The sequence below is a fragment of the Festucalex cinctus genome, chromosome 2, assembly GCF_051991245.1.
Source record: "Festucalex cinctus isolate MCC-2025b chromosome 2, RoL_Fcin_1.0, whole genome shotgun sequence".
In the NCBI taxonomy this organism is placed as follows: Eukaryota; Metazoa; Chordata; class Actinopteri; order Syngnathiformes; family Syngnathidae; genus Festucalex; species Festucalex cinctus.
Window position 1 is genome coordinate 8,262,734 of NC_135412.1, and position 21,043 is coordinate 8,283,776.

General features: G+C 39.0%; 1 protein-coding gene across 5 annotated transcripts in view; it reads right to left on the reverse strand.

Moving 5' to 3' along the window:
- The window catches only part of dlgap4a (discs, large (Drosophila) homolog-associated protein 4a), a 77,715-nt gene that overhangs the window by 17,470 nt on the left and 39,202 nt on the right, over positions 1-21,043 (reverse strand). For 2 of the 5 annotated variants that reach the window (XM_077512624.1, XM_077512622.1), the window contains exons 2-5: positions 2,770-4,022; positions 1,248-1,483; positions 851-928; positions 166-295 (exon numbers count right to left, since the gene is read on the reverse strand). In XM_077512624.1, the coding sequence (XP_077368750.1) occupies positions 166-295; positions 851-928; positions 1,248-1,483; positions 2,770-3,954 (1,629 nt within the window). In that variant the 5' untranslated portion in view covers positions 3,955-4,022. The remainder of the gene's footprint in view (positions 1-165; positions 296-850; positions 929-1,247; positions 1,484-2,769; positions 4,023-21,043) is intronic. The other 3 variants (XM_077512623.1, XM_077512627.1, XM_077512626.1) reach the window with 3 other exon arrangements.

The window sequence follows — 21,043 nt, forward strand, 5'->3', positions numbered from 1 at the left end:
GTGAGTAAACTGAGAAGTATTAAGTATTGAAGTATTCATACAAGTAGTTTTTAAACTTATTTTTCCCTTGGTAGTATGCTATGAGATTTGTCTAATGTGGAACGAATGCTTTGTTGTGAAACAAGGTTGTGAAACACTGATTAAAATTCAGTCAAACACACATACCTGAGCGGTACCAGGGCAATGGCTGAAGTCATTATGTCCGTGCCCTGGTGGTGTCTCGAGTGGGCCCACCAGGCAGTCTAAGTTGTCGAGGCTCCGATTTGTGGACAGCTCTTTGAGGGAGGGCAGAGAGCTGTGGAAGAGATAATCAGCTTGTAAGAGGACATCCAGAGTGCAGTTCAGACAAGAGTCTTTTATATCCAGGAGAAACTTGAAATCCTACTCCAAAGTTCTCCTGGGTATTTTTAGATTAAAAACGGAGATATGTGAAGAATGACTCTGGGGGGTTTAAAATAGCAGCACAGAGGAAACGAATATTCATTTATGAGGAAATAGGCATCATAATTGCGTTATTATTTGACTTGTCAGAGCTCACGACGATTTCTGCCATGTTTCCTCTGTTCTGGACAGCAAAACTTGCACCTTGTGTTTATGAAAATGTGTGCGCGCCAAGCAGTAGAGGGCTTGAGGGGACATCACGGTCACAATTTGCATGTTATGCAAAAACTGTAGGGCTTCAAAAGAAGGGAAGTCTTGGTGAAAAAAAAAAAAAAACATTGAAAAGTGTAAGTTAAATAAGGTAGACTGGTGGGTATGTTTGACCAAAAATGATGCTGGGTAGTGGGGTAGGGCAAGTGAAGTGGGCTAGGTTCATTTCCCATACAACCTGCCCATAGATGGCACTGACCTCAGATGCTGCATAGAGCATGCACTCTGCAGTGGAGACCAAAGAAAATCCTCCCGCATGAGAGCGTAGCAACGTGGCCTGTCGGTGTGGATGAAGGGGTAAAACACATGGCAAATATTCACCTATCCATGTTTTAATACAAATGTGTTTCGAGTCGACTATATTCTCTTTTAGCGAAAACAATGTAGTAGGCCTATGTAGAGCACGCTGATAGAGCAGCATTTTTTCATTTTTGACTACATGTTGCCCCCTGCTGTCTAGCTTTGGAAACGCGAGGAAGACCTTTGACCGTCATGATAAGAGTATTGCAATTTCTGTTGGAATGTAGAGTGCTAGATAAAACAAAAAAAATAAAAAACACAATTCTGAATATGACCCCTTGTACTGTGAGACTCACTTGCGTGCCGGTGGAGGAGGCTGCTGTTCACTGAAGGACTGCTGAGTGGCCTTCAGATAGCTCTGGCGACGGGCTGCAGATTTGGGGGAAGGTTTGGGGCTACCCTCTGAATCATCGCTGTCCTCCATGTCTGCCATTGCTTTCACATAGCTGCCACTGCGCATCCTTCGACATGGGATTTCTGTTCCTTTGGCTCGGCCGGTCCCTAAAGTGCCAGCCCAGTCCCCCAGTGGAACCTGAATTGTAGAAGCACATTTTCAGTACAGATTTATCAGTAATCCAAATAGCTGCATCCATCTCTTAATTAAGAGGTTGCATCGTGTTTTTTTTATTTCATTTTTTATTGTATTTATTATTATTATTATTATTATTATTATTATTATTATTATTATTATTATTAATAATTATTATTATTATTATTATTATTATTTTATTTTATTTTATTTATTTTTTACTTAAAAAATAGGATTATGGTCTTAAAATATAATAATAGAGATTATTATGGTCTTAACCCTTTCATGCACAAATAATGTTTAACCGACATCAGAATTTTTTTTCTCAACTGTTTTTATATCTCTTTAGGAATGAAAAAAAATTACCTTCATATTTTTTAAACATACATTTTTCAAGGAGTTGGTAATATGTTAGGTTGGATAACGTTTCAAGGAGTTGGTAACATGTTGATGAGGGTGGATTACGTGCATTTGAGCAACTGATGAAATGTGTTTGTAAGAAAAGAATAAATAAAAAAAATAATCTAAACACTATAGAAAATTTGATTTTTAACATTGTGTTGAGAAAACAGTGTTTTAATAGCTGTCCACAATAGTAACCACTATCCGTGAAAGGGTTAAAATATTACAGGACTGTCTCAGAAAATTAGAATATTGTGATTAAAGTCCATTGTTTTCTGTAATGCAATTAAATAATCAAAAATGCCATACATTCTGGATTCATTACAAATCAACTGAAATATTGCAAGCCTTTTATTGTTTTAATACTGCTGATTATGGCATTTTTTTTTACTTGGTCTGAGGAAATATTCTAATATTTTGAGATAGGATATTTAAGTTTTCTTAAGCTGTAAGCCATAATCAGCAATATTAAAATAATAAAAGGCTTGCAATAGTTCAGCTGATTTGTAATGAATCCAGAATGTATGGCATTTTTGCTTATTTAATTGCATTACAGAAAATAATGGAATTTATCACAATATTCTAATTTTCTGAGCCAGTCCTGTATATGGATGCTATGAACTTGAAAGGGATTGAGTTGACTCATTGAGCCATTTTCAGCAGTAAAAAGTTCATATTTTGATAGACAAAATATTATCTTCTAACTGTTGAAATTGGCTCAGTGAGTCAATCCCTTTACGATAAAAAAAATAAATAATGCGTAGCTTGCAACCAAACTGACAGTATGTATAAGCATATATAAAGAAAAGATAAAAGTCAGGAAGATGGTAAACAAATAATTTATGCATGGAAATTTGCCAAGAATGATGATGAAGATGAATACTCACTGGTACTCCTACCTGAAGGAACTGGTTAGCCAGATCCTGGTGGCATGACTTTGTTTTCAAAAGGGTCCTGTTGACTGTAGCGGAGCCTTTCTGTAACACTTGCCGCGCCTGACTGAGGGTGAGATTAGACCAGGATGCCCTCTTCACCAGTGTATCATCCTTGCTCCGAGCTCTTCCCTCTTCTTCTTTGGATCCAACCTGCGATACCGGACATCCCAGAAGCTTGAGGTCACTGCTGCTTTTCGAAGATTTGAGAGAATGTGCAGAAATGGTGTTGTAGCCCTGTGGAATATGTCGAGGGTGGGCCTGGCTGTCTGATATCGCTCTACCAAGTGTCATCATGCACAACGGGTTGCGGTAACCGACAGCAATGGTGCCAGCTTTGGTCGTATCGTTGTCAAGAGCGTTGTCGGAGCTCCACAGGCCTAATGCATTCGGCCTTGATTTCTGCTTTGGTACTTCAGGCTTAGCTCTATCTTTACTCTTGCTCCTGTGTCTACCACCGTCTTCGCTGGCTCCGGTGATTGCATTTCCTTTCACTGAAGAGTTTTCCAGGGATTGAGATTTGGCAAAGAGCTTCTGCACAGAGTGCATCAGGTGGCGTATCCGACCTGGACTCTCACTGCGTTGTTTGGACATGCGTCCTCTGTGAAACTGTAAAGTGCTGAAACCGTCTCGTTGCAGGGGCAGATGCCTTTCGAGTTGATCCAAGATGTTGGATGGCAACCGATTCATCTTAGCTGCCGCTGCGGAGGAGATGGTGGCTGATCCGCTTGTGATCATGGGCGCGCCAGTGACACCCAAGCCGAGGCCCATTCCCATCGACAAAGACGTGGATAGAGCGCCTGCCCTGCTGCCCTGCCCGCCGGATCCAGCACTGACTGCCATATAGCCCTGCGGACAGTCCGACTGCTCAGTCTGCGGGGTGAAGTGGAGACGAGGGAAGGTGCTGCTGTTGGACATCTGGTTGAAAGGCAGCAGGCAGTCCGGAGCCAAAGTGGTTGGGCTCGTGGGAGGGTACTGATGGAGGTGCGGATCCAGGGTGCCATAGTGGTTGATGGTTGGGCTCAACATGAAGGAGCAGTGAGGGTCAGAGTTCACAGGGCAGAGCGGTTTCTGCGGGCACCCTGCTGGTTCACACGAGTCAGAGAGATGTCGACTGCGGTTGGCTCCTAACCCTTTCATGATGGCTGCTGGGTTGTCTTTAGACCATGTCGCCAGTCAGTGTAGACTAGACACTTTAAGTGCTCATCCTGCAATTTAGCAAGAAATAGAAAGCATCTGTTATTGTTTTTCTTTGTTTTTGTTTTTTAAACCAAATACACATTCTAAACGGTTGTTGCCACTTTCCCCAATTTCTTTACAAAGGATTTTATAGTCTTTAAAAAAAAAAAAAAAAAAAATCGCTGGAACAATTATTTACAATATATTATACTGTAAAATAACACCAGAGGGCACACAAGTGACCAGGACAGGATTTGAAGTGACAAACAACAGATGCATTAAAATTAGAGCTGTCAAACGATTCTTGTCTTAAATCAGAATAATCACATCTTATTCAACACTTAATTAAAAAGGCTTTTTATCAATATTTTTTGCCAGCCCAATTTGAACAGCACCTGTTATGTGTTAATTATTTCTACATTTAAATGTTATGAGGCTGCTTTCCACATTTTTGATACACTGCGCACTCTCATCCTACTTTTTTTTCTAATCAGTTCATTACTTGCATAATTTAAAATGCAAAAAAATGGCCCCAATAATTCGACTACAACAAATATTTTGAATGTCATACGCAAATATTTATTAAAAGCTTAACTTTAATGCATGTTTATTGGCCAAACACAACATGTGCTGCCTTTGACGTAACCATCCGCTGTCTAGCTAAACTTTGCTAAAGGATCATCTAGGGTAAAAATAAATAAATAAAGTATGATTAATCTGCATTAATAAATGATTAATGCAATATATTTTTGTGATTAATCCATGAGTTAACACTTTAACTTTGACAGCACTAAAAATGTCTACATACATGAAAAATATATCAATACAACAAGCTGTATAGGAAAATGCCAAAAAGTACCTTTGGCTTTCATAGGACATGTATTTTAATTAAGTAGGAACATTTACATACAGTCCTGATCTAAAACTTGGTCATAATATGACAGACAATTTGTAGTAACATGTTTGTAAATAATTTACTGTAAATATTCTGGACATACGCTACTCTGCTCCACTAATAATGTAATTACTTTCATCTTAGTGTGTGTGTGAATGGGTGAATGGCTTAAATTGTGAAGCGCTTTGAGCACCATATGGTGTAGATAAAGTGCTATATAAAAAGCAGTCCATTTACCATTTTCATACAATTATGGGATAAAATGTTTTCTTTTCTAGTAACTCTCTGTCTGTCTGAAGTGTTAACTAGCTGTTCATATGGACAACACAATGTCATTTAACATTTTTAACTGATGAATGTCATGATGGTGATGAATACTGAAAGTGAACAGGTAGCTTGGAGAGAGGTTCAGTCTGCAGATTCTGCCATATGATGACCCAGGCAGGTATGGAGGAGGGGAATTCTAAATTGGAGGGCAGATTAGCATTTTGATCATCCAAATAGTGGAAAACAAACAGACTGGGATACATTTCAGTTTTTTTTTTCCCTGACATAATATGAGCCCTTTTCCAATACATAAACTATAATACTGTATCATGATAAAATACACGCACCAAAGCAGAAGGTTCTAGGCTACAAGCAGAGAAAACCAGAGGGCAAAAAAAAAAAAAAAAAGCAAGCGGCCAACTGCAGTGTAGTGTCCTATCCAAGTCATTCAGGTTTTAAAAGGCAAGGCAGAGTCACATTTCATGTGATAAGCCTCATAATTCACCCAGTAGATCCAGTCTGCATTTGATTCCATCTAACAGATGCTGTCTGTATCATAGTGGAGTGAGTCACTGATCAGTCAATGGTGAGAGCCCTGCTGCCACCGCAGACATGAAAATCGTGCCTATGAGCTGAATGTGAGGCGCACACATTTTCCCCGACAGCGTTGCTTTGCCACCTCTCACAGCTCTTTGACCTCCTATACAATCTCCCTCGCGCGGGAGCAGACACTTATCTGAGTCAGTGTTCCTGGATGGGCACAGCAGTCCGCTGACAAATGCAGCACCGGCGTTTTACAACATCGCCACATGCTGTAAGCTATCTCATCCACCCCAGCTGACTGCATCCCCTGCGCGCTCGCGTCCTGCAGGCGCCACTGCTGACACACTGACACACACCTACCTACACAGTGAAATTGCGATCCTTACGCCCACCCACCTACTGCACTGACGAACCCTCGTCAAGTGTTCAACATCACAGGGCCAAGATGAGAACGAATTTCAATGTTGGCGGCATTTTCTCACAGGTCCAATGCATTTTTTTTGCATGATGGAGGACAGCAGGCTTCTGCATCACAATACAGTGAATGAAATTGATTGTGTGTGTGTAAATGCAGCTTGTAAAACACATGCAAATGTGCGCACACCGACACACATTGGAAGGAGCCATATCTGGCTGTTGACATTATCTCAGTAACTCTTGCACGTTCCATTCAATGAATAATTGGAGCCACTTGTTGATACATCATCATACATCTATGCATGCATGGGATAGGATTTACCACACCCGTAACCCTCAAGTAGATAGAGATACAGGAAATGGATGGATGATTGCATTATCTATATTTTTGTCCTTGTTTTATGTACAACATTGTCTTACACTTGTGGTTGTTATTAAATTGCAATATAAATCAAGTTGAGTTCTAAACTAAATTATTACACATTTCACTTATGAACGGATTTTCATTGGGAGGGAGGGTGTCAATAAAAGCACACTCAATTGGTGAGCAGCCACACCAGACAACATTTGGACACCAACAGATCTTTTGGAAATACAGAATTTTTAATCTCTGCGCTAGATTTGGCAGATGTGATCCACTAAATTCACATAATTACGGTGTACTGTTTATATTTGATATAAGAATAAGTACTGTTTTATTGATCATCCTAACTCCTGAACCACTATAGGCTACCTAATTTTTCACTCGAAATTAAAATAAAGCAGTTTTATATAATAGCTACTGTTAGTCAAATGGTTAGCATGTTGAATTTCATAAAATCAAATATGAACCAGATAAAGCTGCAAATAGATTAACTTGATTAATATTCTCCATGGAGATAAGGACATTGGTGTCACATGTCCCAAAATGGGCGTAAGAGCAGCCATTTTAGATATAGAAAACGCATCTGCCACTTTGAGTAAACGGCAAACGGTGAAAAAGCCACACTTTAACAATGATTGCCAACTGTTGTGAACCAGCTGCCACACTGAGAAGAGGCAAAAAAAAGGATTGAGAAATTTCCAGGCTACCAAAACATGATAAATGCCTACCCAATGGATCACAGCAGCCATAAAAAAAAAAAGGGTGAACAACAAGGCGGAGGATTTGGGATTGTCCTCATTGCATGTGTAGCAATCACTTCATAATGTGAGTCAATTACTGAATCAGTCGTGTAGCTGTAGCTCAATTGTATAATTATGTGATCGGGCACTTTGTACATGGTGCCTAAATCAGCAGATGCTAACTTGCCTGATGCTAGCCTGTAGGAGGCTAGCTTCAGGCAAGTTACCACACGTAAAATGTGGGGGAAAGACTTTTTATGGCATAAATGACGGCGGCCAAATTTGTAAATGCTAAGTTGCTAACGTACCTAATGCTGCCGAGAGTTGCGTGAAACTGCTAACTTTGATGGCATTTTGACCACACATAAAGCGGATATAAAACCGGAATGTAGAAACTTGTAAAGTCTTTTAATGATCACATTTGCAAACACCAGTGAAGAGAAGGGGTAATTTCACATAGCAGTGTTACAGAGTTGACACAAAAAAAAAAAAAAAAAAAAAAGCACTTCTGACACTTCATCGGAAATGGTAATATCCAACCTGTCCACCTCGCACATGTATATCATGTCCTTTTCATCAAAGTGAGTGCCAATGTTCTTGGGCAGAAAGTTGACGGTTCTTGGGCGGAAAGTGGACGGATAAACGCTAGTTTTAGCCCTCCTCGTTACTGTAGTCCATTGTAGTCCACTAACGCAGCGCCGCTACTCTCCTGCCGCGGGGGTCGTGTTCAGAGAAATAGTCACATGACGTCTTGGATCTCTATAGTCTATTTAGGCGCTAAAGCAAGAAAAAGATGACAAGCACACTCACAAAAAAGTGAAATAATAAATCCCCTTGAGATTATTTCTCCACAGAGATTTGCCATGTAACAAATGTACCTTGACACAACAATGATCCTCACAGGGCAGGTGAAACTACTGCTGCTTTTTCACAGTTGCCATCATTGGCCCACTGGGAAGTACATAACACCATGCAGCCCCACGGTGACATACAGCTCCTGTTAGAACCATGCAACGCCTGATAACGAGCCGAACCAAGGCTACTGTACTGTGTGAGTCGCCAAGCGGCACAATAATATATGTTTGCTCTAGTCATGAGCCGCTGAACAACAACCCCCACCTTTCACCTCTTGTAATGAGCAAAGGAGAAGAACGTAATGTATTGATTTGGGTCTTGCTTCTTGTTTAAAGGGTGAATATACAGCTGTTTTGTATTGAATTGGCTTCTGTCTGAGCCATTTCTAGTACTGACACTATACATATCTGACCATTTCCTTCATCAGTATCCTACTGGTTTTCAAACATGTCTAATTGTCTTTGTTTTTATCCTATTACATCACAGCAGTTATGTCTTGTTTTTGCACCCAACTTGACAGTCTGCGAATAATGGCTCTTTCCTACCATATAAGTAGCCTACATTGTCCACATTTATGGGACAGTAAGTGACACTTGAGATGAGCCATGCGTTATCCCCGCTGTGCTTTGAGAACCTTCAAATAGCTTGTTAGTGATGTCATATATGCTTCCTGCTTGTCAACTTAAGTGTTGTTTTACAGCCTTTCCAAACCATAAACAATCTCTGCTAATGCACAATTTGCAACGTGTTCACTTGTATACATACAGTGTACAATTGACCACAATAGTTTATCAAATAAAATAGAAAATAATTATGTTCCGTTTTGATCAATGCTGTCAGATAAGCAAAAATAAAACAAAAAATATCTTGATTGTTTTAGCATTTCATTTGATTATGTGTACGTATTCATAATATTTCTTGTTTTCATGACCAGCGCAAGTTTTGCACAAGCGCAGTCTAATTATGCACATGGAGTTTTCTTTCCTTTGGTATTTTCTTAGACAGGCACAGCTAGAAATGAGCATTTGTGCCATTGTGCACCATTATGGGGTGGAATGTAGCTAACTCCCAGCCCATTGTACTAGCATTCCTTATTTGCATTAAAATCAGGTTGGTCGAAGGGCATCCCGGGTTTGACATTGCGGAAGCAAATTGACTCGCTGGGCTCTGAGAGATGAGATTGGTTTGCGCATAGTCTGAAAGGCAACACGGCACCAAACACGATAGACTAGACTTGCACCTGCACCAAAATGAAGTTACACCCATTTCCCAGGTGTCATTCTACAAAAATAGGACCCTAGACCCATATTGTTATTATTTGAGTTGTTCTGCGGTAAACAGTCAGTGGATCATCGCAGTCACAATGAATGCTGTTTTCCCGGAGAACTTTAAAGGAAAAGAATATAATTTCAAGTGGTCGTCCTGCTGAAGTAATCATCACAAAACGGGGAATAATTTCGTCCATCACTTTCAAGCCAGGACGTACGAGAAACATAAATGGCTCGCTGGCTGTCCACAGGTTAGCAAACTTGATGGTTGGTTGAAATCTCTTGTGATGTCATTTTTTCCTCTCACAGGTTGAACCCACTTCATGGGCACAAGCCAGTTCTGAATACAATAAGTTCCAATGTATTTGCAAATTTCTGACCATGATTTCATGCACCACGGAGCTGGTTACATTACAGTGTGTGCATCAACCTGCATCAGTTCGAATATTTTCACTTTAATTTTATACCAACACAGTGGTATAAAATAATGAATAATAATTAAAATTAATAATAAAAACATCCCCAAAATTTTCAGCTCGCACCCTACCCGGCACTCGCATGTGTCACTCCAGCATGCCCAATCTAAAAGGTCACCGTGCCACTGCTTTTTACTTTTACTTAAGTCTTATTATTCTAAAGGAACAGTACTCTTGAGTACAAATTTTGGCAATTCTATCCACCTCTGGCCCGTAGTGTAGTTTATACTGTGTATAAAACGACAGCCACCAAATTAAAATTCAAGTTGTATAAAAAAAAAAAAAAAAATTAACAAAAGACTTAATTGAGGGAATGCTGACCTTTATTATTTCACTTATCGAATTTTATTCTCACTTTTTTGCCATGCAATAACTCCCACATAATACTTCCGATTTACATTGTTCAAATTTCATCTTGCTTCAAAAATTCCCGCCATGTCTGATTCCACTTTACCTACAGTATCTGCGCAATTTAATGTTAAATGTCAACCTTTCCCCATTCATTTTCAATGCGACTGACACTGAACTTTTTCCAAGTAGGCCTACAACTTTCCACACCCGTATACCAACTGACTATCATCTGGAGAAATGCATTGTTATCTCAATGAAATGATTAAATGCATAATATACCCATTCAGCTGCAACGCACTTTCAGCTTCAAACAACAATTTTAAATATGAATACGTCATGAGCGCAGAAACTGGGTTCAAATCCTGCTTGGACCACATTTTAGTCCACACGATGGTTCGAATCCCGCCATAGACTGGTTGCAGTTCATCTTTTTTTTTTTTTTTAAATTTATCATTCAATGAGTGATTTTCACATAATTTATCTTTGAATTTACTTCATAAGCATTCCACATGCATTCAGATATTAGCATTCAGCTTCAACAGCAAGTCCACTGTGGCTCAGAGGGTAGTGCGGCATAGCTTTGACTGGTAAACAGGAGGCGATGGTTGGAATCCCACCTTAGACAGATTGCAGTTTGTTTTCTTTTTATTTATTTATCATTCAACTACACCTAATAATTTGTAATGTTCACATAATTGATCTTTCAATTTACTTCATAAGCATTTCACGTGCATTCAAATCTTAGCATTCGGCTATTAGCATTCAGCTTTCAGCATTCCCATGCAATTTCACCAGAAATTTCACTTTATCTGGTTGTTATATGTTATTTGTCAGTATAATCAATATATATATTAAAGTGTAATATACCTTAAGGTTGAAAAAAAGTATAAAGATGAGTTTTTTACTAAGTAACAGCAAAGTTCCAATATCCATTCAAACATGGTTTATTTTGCCAAGCGACATTTAAGTAGCACTGGGATGCTTTTTACTGCAGTGGGGATGCACCTGCCAAATGTCGGTCAGTCACCTTCATAGAGGAGACCAATGCTGTTAAAAGACGTTAGAGGTGGGAAAAAAAAGTCTCAGAAGAAGCATGTACCTTGCTTCTTACTCCTGTTATTGATGAGATAATCAAACCAAAATAGGAAAAGGGCAAGTGCGGATGTCATGATTTCACTTGATCACACATGATCAATGTTGTGTTTCTCAGAATACAAAAAGCACTGAAATATTCAGAGGTAAGCACATTTGGCACTTATTGGATGCTCATCACTGCTTTGCCCATTAAAAGCGATCCCAGTGCACTTCCCCCTTGTTCACCTCTGCACGCACTGAAGTGTAATTAGAGGGAGGTTGTACTTTTCCCTCAGGCCATTTACCAACCTGACTGCACTGCTTCTTCTTTCTTTCGTCATGCTTTTGCTTGGTTTTGTGCATCAGCATTGCCTGGCCACACACACACAGAAGGCTTAACACTGGCCAAACACTGACTGAGCCATGCAATTGCGTATGAAGCAGCAACGCTCCATTAAATCACATGATGGAGATGTACATCTCTATTTTTTTTTTTAGCCCCATAAAGGATAGAGCAGAAAATGCAGTGGAAGTGCTGTGATGTGTGATTAAATGACTCTTGACGCCGTGCTGGTCCCAGGAAGAAGAAGACATAATGCAGCCAGTAAGCTTCATGCATTTCCCTGTGCCATCACGTACGGTCGTGTCATGCATGCTCAACATGAAGCGCATGGTGCGAACACACTCGCCATACATTCATGCCAGGGAGTTATTGCATGCCATCGGTTATAGCTGGCAGGGTGAATCCGCCGCCAGTGCTCGTTTAAAATGCTGTCAAAGATTTAATGGTCTTGGGGGCTTGGTCTTAAATAGGAAATGCTTTGGTCTATTATCGAGAGGCAGAGGAGACAATAGTGTTCCATAGTGAGCGGCACAATTTGCCTTTTTTTTTTTTGCTTCCAAACTGTTGGGGCTAAAGCTTTGCAAGCTGGATTAAATTGGATCAGTTTTATGTTGAGCTGTTGGGGTTTATCCTTCTGTGCATGCTGTGTCCCCTATTTCAACTGGCCCTAAATTGTCTGGTGACATGCACGCTATATTTATTAACGCGCAGCGAAATTACTGTATATCATCGTTTGTGCATTTTTCGGCTTGCGTTTTCTCTCGTGACAGATTAGAAATATTTTCAGAACTCAACAACCTCAACTAATGATGTCACATCGAGAACAAAACGCTGTAATTTAATTGAGCAACATCAAAGTTATCCACTTCTATTAGCATAATCTCAAGAGCTTTGCTTCCATCATCTTCCAATCTGGGGTCTCATATTAAACGGATTTCGTGGAGATTGTCACACACAAATCCTACGGGAGAGATCGGGCTAGCTTTCTCCAGCTGCTTAAATTGGCCCCAGCACTCCAAAAAAGAAGAACTTAATATTCAGTTTTGCTCCCCCTATAGGATGAGGAGGATTAGACCATAAACAGAAGGCTACCAGGATTTTGGACTGCATGTGTATGCTGTATTGCCATCATGGCTTCTTCTTCTGCAGGAGCCATAGGCCTGTCTGGCCTGCGGATAGCCAAAAATCCACATATAGCTGATGCTATTGAAAACTGGGAAACAGATAAAAAAAACAAATGCAACACTTTATTTCTATAAATGTCTACATTTTCAGATGATCTCTTATACAACATTCCAGGAAAATCACAATGTCCCATCACTGGTGAGTACATTATGGAACAGGCCCGTCGTCAGCAGGCTACTCATGTGGTCCTTGGAGGCTTTCTGGTGCCCGTGGGCACGATGTTGGTAACTCCTGCCATATGCAGGGAGGCTGGAGGAGCAGCCACACGTACTGTAAACAAGAGCTGTTGTGCAGATTACGCCACAGTCAAATTGATTTCTTTTCTAAAAAGTGCTGCAAAGTGGTCTAATTATAGAGAATCAAAGCTGGCATAGTGAGGGATTGACATAATGGGATCAGAGGGAGCTACGGGATCCCATTTATACAGTAGTATATACACTGCCAGGTATTGAAAGGGTCGGATGCGATATTCTGGATGAGCCTGTGCCCTATTTGGCAGGAAAAATTAATTGAGGCCAAAATCCTGTTCAGATTATTTCCATATTTAGAAAACATTTACATGCATTAGTGGATTTGTATTGCAAATTCTGAAATAAAAATTAAATAAATGCTTAATGGGCCATAGTTGGGGCTTGTTCCCCAAGATTTATCATCATGAGAGATCACCAGACATACAGTATAGATGATACTGTATGTCTGATGATCTCTTATGGGAAATAAGCCTACTAAATTTGTCCCATTTTTTTATTTTATTTAGGCTATGTCATGTTGCTGGGCTCTCAGTGTTTTTCTTGTCTCACAGTGCCTGATTAATGAGAGGGGCGTGTCCCCTGCACCACACCTGCAGTGCATCACCTATTAGGCCTTCATAAGGACGGGGACTCCTTGCAGCCACTGTCGGTCGTTGCTCCGTCTGCTCACAGCCATCGTCTAGTGTTTCTACTGCTTTTCGCCTTCGCTAATTATTATAGTCCAAGATTCTCGATTTTCATCTACGTAAGTTTTGCTACGTCTCTTTTTGTTCCCACTTTTATGTGCCGTGTTTCATAGCTATAGTAAATTGTTGCTTTCTTGTGTTTGCGGTTTGTAGCCTTCGGGTCTTGTTGTGTTGTGTTAATTTCCCTCCTTGCAATTTGCAAGCACTTTTGTTAACCTTTTTCCTGGCTGTGTCCAGCGCTTTATGTTCATATTCACGTGTTTTGGTGAATAAAACCTCTCGCTTACTCCTGTGTTCTGTGATTCTGGGATCCACTCTCCGGTCGCACCGGAACCTTAACAGGCTACTACAAATAATATAACTTTGTTTACCTATTATGCCAGTGATGTAACCTGTGTGTATCGTTTATTTTTTATTATTATTGGTGATTAGAATTAAGTTTTTCAGTGCACACTTGGCAAAGGCCTGAGGCTTTGCAGCACATGGTTTAGCACATTATTAGGCTACTACATTACCCACAATTCCAAGTTGCACCTATGGCAACAAAATGTCAGCAGAGCATCAGTGGTCATTGCATTAGATCATTGAGTGTCACAGGCTGTCTGATTATGATAGTCATATGGGACAAGACCAAAGTAGTTCATATCATTGAAATTGAAAGCAGTCATAACATCAAGTCAAGGATATGCTTCTGCAGTCAGATAGCTTTTCAGGAAAAAAAGGACGAGTTGTTAGCGTCCATCCCTACGGGATTGTACAATGTTGTGGGACAGAGCGTTAAACGGGGTCCGTCTCCTGGGTTTTCTTGTCACCCTGTTAGGCACAGATTCAGAATTTTGTGAAAATGTGCACATATCCACGGAGTTCTAGCATTCTGTGCGGGCCAGGCACAAGCAAAAAAATGTGTCACTTTTACAGCAGTTTTGAACACAAATTTATTTTGCCACCTTCCTAAAATAATGGATGAAGTATTCCCCCCCACCGCATGATTTTCAGAAAACACATCAAACCGAACCAAAAATTATATTATATTGAAATAATATATCAGAGGTAGAACTGAACGATCTGTTTAACTCTTTCACTACCATTTATTTATAAGCATAATCTACCAAATGATAGAATAGAATGGACTCTGAAACTGTGTTTATTTCGAATAAAATGGGGCAATGATGTCATCTACTGCTGGTTAGGCATCAGTAAAGTTGTTTCCAAGTTTGACATCTACAGTGGAGCATAATCAGATTCTCCCCCATCTATCCCCACTCTAAAAAAATATAATTGGCACGTATACTTGTCACTGGGATTGAATGAGTTTTAATAAGGATGTAGACAATTTTAGTAGAGATGTCATGATGAGGAGATATTTAAGGCATATATATATATATATATATATATATATATTTATTTATTGTCAAAATATGATTTAGGCCATTATTTTGAAAGTGATGATTTGTATTTTGCTGCTAAATGTTTGCAGGGTATGTAACCGATCACCTTATTTACAAAATGTGTCTGAGACCTAATAAATATTTTCAAATGGGTACAGGGATTTTTATTTTTTACCAACACCCATGTGTGTTGATATAGAAAAAGAATTATCCCAGAGCTAGGAAAATTTGCATAAAAAAAAACATGAGTGTACGTGGCCTTAAAAGCTGATATATTTCACACATTAATTCGATAATTCTTTTTTTTTTTTTTGTCTTTCATTATGAGGGACACTGATATTGAATAGTTGACATGATGGCGTGAGCACAGACATTTCTTCTCACGCTGTTGGCAGCTCAGATTGTGTGGCCGAGTCACAATGCTCGTGACAATGGTAATTACACACACCAAGCATCGTGTCATCAGGCAGCCACTCCACCAACTAAGTGATGTCGTGCTCCTGTATCAACAAAAATAAATGGAAAAAAAGATCCAAATGCGAGCAGTGTTTTATTTAGCAAGAATGAGAAAAAAAAAGTGAAAATGTGCATCCAAAGCTCCTCAGCAATTTTAGTTATTATGAAGGTTATCCATCTGTGGCCATATTTAGGAGCCTTCTGTTCTTTACATATGAAGCCTCCTGTTGATTATTATGGACCACCGTGGACTATCCAACTGTTATCAGCACAAAGTTCAAAAGCCACCTCTGTGTGTTAGTGCCCATGACATGCGTTAATAACTTGCACATCTGTGAAGGGACATATTCTGCCATCCAAGCAATGTCTTTTTAACTCATTCACTGTCTTTGACGGAAAAAGACGTCAAATGATGCAATGCATTTTTGCTGGGCTGGCAGTGAATGTGTTAAGCGATGTCCCTGCTTATTTTAGCCTGACAATGCAAATACACAGAATGTGTCTTCTTTGCTGTGGACTTATAGGAAGGCTGGAAAGTGCATTTTGTTGGGGCTGGTAAGTTGATACAATCATCTGAAAAGAACACATGCCCTCATGTGGCTGTGGTAAGAATGCCACCACATGCCACAATTTCAAGCAACCACAACCACAGTTTCTGACCGCTTCAGATTTCTGTTCTAGAAACAAAATGGAGAGTGTTTCCCCCAACTACAATATCAAATATTAATAAGATATTCAACTTGTATCCTTTCAAGCACATAGAAACATCATTCTTGGCATCCTTTACCATATTTATGCCTAAACCATTAGAAGTAAAACTGAGGCTGCAACAGTGAAAAATGGACAGATATAAACAGACTGAAGACCACAAATGTTCTGTTTTCAAAGCTGATAGAAAACCCACAGCACATCATGTGACATCCTTCAAAGTGTCACAAGGACAACTAGCAGAAGAAACTAGACCAAACATTTGTTTACTAGCTACCTTCCCCGATAAGGAAGTATTGGAAGAGAAAGCCAGATTAAACGCAGCTGCGTGCTAAACCTGTGACTGATGAACACGGCGTAGGCTACGTTTCCCAAAGTAGTGTCGGCAGGAAGGATGCTCATTTGCCAGATTGATGGGCTACTTCATTGCCTGCCACCTCTCTTCCGTCTCCCTCGCCATCCCATCCTTGCCACACTCGTTCTCAAGACCTATTTCCCTCCTAATCTGCCTCCCCTCTCTACCTGCTGACTTCCAAGCGCACACAAACAAGCACAATGTAAATTCGTGAAGCAGCCCTTGCTGTCTTCTCCAATGCGAACACATGGACACACAAATGGTCACCTCTCTTGTCATTTAATTGCATTTTCCACCTTTAACCTAATCCTCTCTTAGTCTGCAGTCACAGTACAAAACAACAAGCTAAAGTTAGCTAACAATGATGTTTATCCAAAATATAACCGATTTGACAACATCACAATGTATGTTAACTTGTGTCTGACCAACAGTATGAAAAAGACAGCTATCTTGTTAACTATCCTTTAGCTCATTGATTTTTATAATCATTGAATTCTGGCCCTCGGCCATTATTGTTACCTTACAGGTAGAGATTTTATCAAGCAAGTGATTCACTGGAGAGAAAAAAAAGGGCCAGAAACGCAGACCATTTGCTGATCTACCACTGTATAAGTAGACAGACTGACTTTAAAGCAGGGGTGTCCAAACTTTTTCATTTGATGGCCACATACAGAAAATCAGAAGGACGCAAGGGCCACATCATGTTATGAAGAGAAATTGTGTTTAGTCCTAAAATTTGTACAAATAATTTATTTGTGCTTTTGCATATTTAGAAAAATGCTACCGTATATAAACCAATTTATTTGTAATATGGCAGTAGTATTATTATAGTTTGGGAATTTTTCATTTTAGTTTTTATTTTGTTTTGAGTTTTGAGGTTTTTTTTTAATTTAGTTAGTTTTAATTAGTTTTCAGGGTGGTTTTGTTAGTTTTTGCATTAGTTTTAGTTCTTTAATTGATGCTTAGTTTTAGTTTAGTTAGTTTCTATTTTTATTACTTGTGCGCAATATTTAAAAAACACCATGGGCGTGACCTCATTATTCCGGTTTATATCAAAATAAATCTACTAAAAATCCCATTTAAAATCATTCCCAAAGGCTCATGCATTAAATTAATTACCAAAGACTAAAACGAAGGACATTTTTGCTATAATTATAGTTTTATTTTAGTTAGTTTTGTATACATAAAATGTAGTTTCAGTTAGTTTTCTTTTTGTAAAAAGCATCTTCGTTTTTATTTTATTTCGTTAACGAAATTGTTTTTTGAATTTTAGTTTTTTCGTTAGTTTTAGCCAACTAAAATAACCTTTAATAGCACGTGTGTTTTTCGACACCCTCCCTTCTTACTTTGACCATCTCCGACCATTTTTGTTTTTATTTTATTTGAACTGAGTCAAATGCCATTTTTAGCATATGTCGCGGGCCACTGAAAAATGGACGGCGGGCCAAAAATGGCCCCCGGGCCGTAGTTTGGACACCTCTGCTTTAACGTGACCATAGATAATGATTTCTTTTACATCATTAGATCACAAATGGTTGAGGAAAATCAAAACAGCATTCCAAATAAATATCAAAGAAAAAACTACAAGCTTAACGTACATGTAAAATTTGCTTCATATGTTGTCAGTGTCTTTTTTTTTTTGTAAACACACATCTTGACATAAGCTGTCTGGCAGATCCCAGCAGTGATATCACACGGCAAATCAGATCAGTGATCAGCTGGAAAAGTGCGGCCTCATGCATAAGTAAACATCAAGCTCTTGTCGTTGGCTGTGCCATACACCTGATCTCACATCGACACGCAAGGATATGACACGCAACTACTAAGGCTCTTATCTGACGAACACATATGATGACTTATTCACAAGAGTGAAGCAGTCCATATATTGCAGGTGACATATGGATTTTGATCCTCTAAGCCTAATAACAGGAGGCGCAACACATGGTGGCACAGATGTGGCAGCCAATGCCACTGAGCTCGCTGCACCTCGATGACCTGAGAGAGGTCAAGGGCGCTAAATAAATCAAAACAACATACAGGAGAAATACGTTACTTTGGAACCGTTCCATTTTGACTCACAAGAAGCACTCACTACAAATATGACGGCCTGGGTGTGACAATTGAAGTCTTGTTTTCTTTTTTTGTAGGGCCTGAAGCAATGAGCTACTTTTGAGGTCACAGCTAGCTTAATCTCTGATAATGACTCTTTGTAGTACTGTTCTGTTTAGATGGATGCTGCTTTTTCAAGGGTATCATTAATAATGTGGTGATCATTATCGATTTCCCACAGGTAATCATCAATTGTCACATTGCAGACATCAGCAGGCTTAATGCGGCATAGCAAATGACCCTCTGATGAATGGAAACAATTCTGTGCTCTGTGCTCGTCATCATATTAAAATAGTGATGCAACACAGAAAAATGTTTTGATTTACTGCAGGGGTGTCCAAACTACGGCCCGGGGGCCATTTGCGGCCCGCCGTCCATTTTTTTTTTTACTGGCCCGCGACATATGCTAATAATTGACTCAGTTTAAATAAAATAAAAACAAAACAAAAATGTTTGGAGATGGTCAAAGTAAGAATGGAAGGTGTCTAAAAACAGGTGCTATTAAAGGTTATTTTAGTTAACTAAAACTAACGAAAAAAATAAAATCAAAAAACAATTTCGAAACGAAATGAAATAAAAACGATGCTTTTTAAAAAAAGAAAACAAACTGAAACTACATTTTATGTTTACAAAACTAACTAAAATAAGACTAACCATAATTCGGTAATTCATTTAATGCTTGAGCCTTTGGGGATGATTTTAAATGTGATTTTTAGTAGATTTATTTTGATATAAACTGTAATAATGGCATCACGCCCATGGTGTTTTTAAATATTGCGCACAAGTAATACACATAAAAAACTAAAACTAATACTGAAACTAACTAAACTAAAAATAAGCATTTATTAAAGAACTAAAACTAATTTAAAAAACAACAACTAACAGAACCACCCTAAAAACTAATTAACTAACTAAATTAAAAACAAAACTCAAAACAAAATAAAAACTAAAATGAAAAATTCCAAAACTATAATAACCCTACTGCCATATTACAAATAAATTGGTTTATATACTGTAGCATTTTTCTAAATATGCTAAAGCACAAATAAATCATTTGTACAATTTTTAGGACTAAACCCAATTTTTCTTCAGAACATTATGTGGCCTCTTGCGTCCTTCTGATTTTCTGGATGTGGCCCTCAAATGAAAAAGTTTGGAAACTCCTGATTTATTGAATAGGTAAATGTTTAAGAGCAAACTATTTATGTTTTGGCAATACATGCACATATGCCCGCCAAGTGCAAGTTAATAAGTAACAGTCATCCTGCGGCTGCTATTGGGATTTTGATTGTTTGGTGTTTTGTAAGCCCATGCGGGCTGGGAATATTTGTTGTATGCATGACATAATAATAAAAATGTCAAATGTCAATGTAAACAAGTAACTGCGAATGACATACTAGCTACTACAAAGACATGAAGGATCCTATTTCCCCTGTGGAGCACTGAATTACACTTGTCGATTACTTTGTGGGCCTGTGCTATTGCCAGCCGACACATCACCAAACACACATTTGTCCGGGTGTGTGCTCCTTACATCTTCAGTCGACAGCAAGGGGGAAAATTGTTTTTTAAAAGTCTTAATGAAAAATAATTACGTTATCAAATTAATTCAGGACAAAATATTAACTTTTTACTGCTGAAAATGGCTCAATGAGTCATGTATCCCCTTAACTCTTTGACCGCCAAAAATGCTTCATAACGATGAGTAAAATCACGATGGATGCCGCCATCAATGTTAAATTTTTTTATCAATGGGAAGTGCAACGTCTAAGTGCAGCGCTGCCTGGTCAATGGGTTGTGGAATCAAAAACAGACACTAACGATGGCCAGAAGATGACAGCATTGTATCTCTATTCAATGGGCTGCTTGGTGGGTACATACAGTTGTCGGGACAGTTTTAAACTCCCTCTTGATCACAATGGTATTTTTATATTCACATTTATGTATTCTGGATAATTTTATCACTATAAAAATCAGAATGTGTCAAATTTGCCACACATCGTATTTAAAGTTCAGAATCTACTCATTATGTTGACCCCTAACTCATTCAATGCCAGCCCAGTTCAAATGAATCGTTTGACGTCTATAGCCGTCAATGGCAGTCAATGAGTTGAGAGGGCTTTCTTAAAGAGAAAACATGTAAAATCTTAAATGTTTTATTCAAGCAATAAACATTTAGAATGATGGACATGATTGAAGCTAAAACCGCCTTCACTTGAAATCAGTATTGTCTGCTTTGACCTGCTTCGAGAGTTCGGAGACGCTGACCAAAGCAGAGGTCAGCACCCTGGACAGCTCCACCAAGACAGTCCTCGCTGC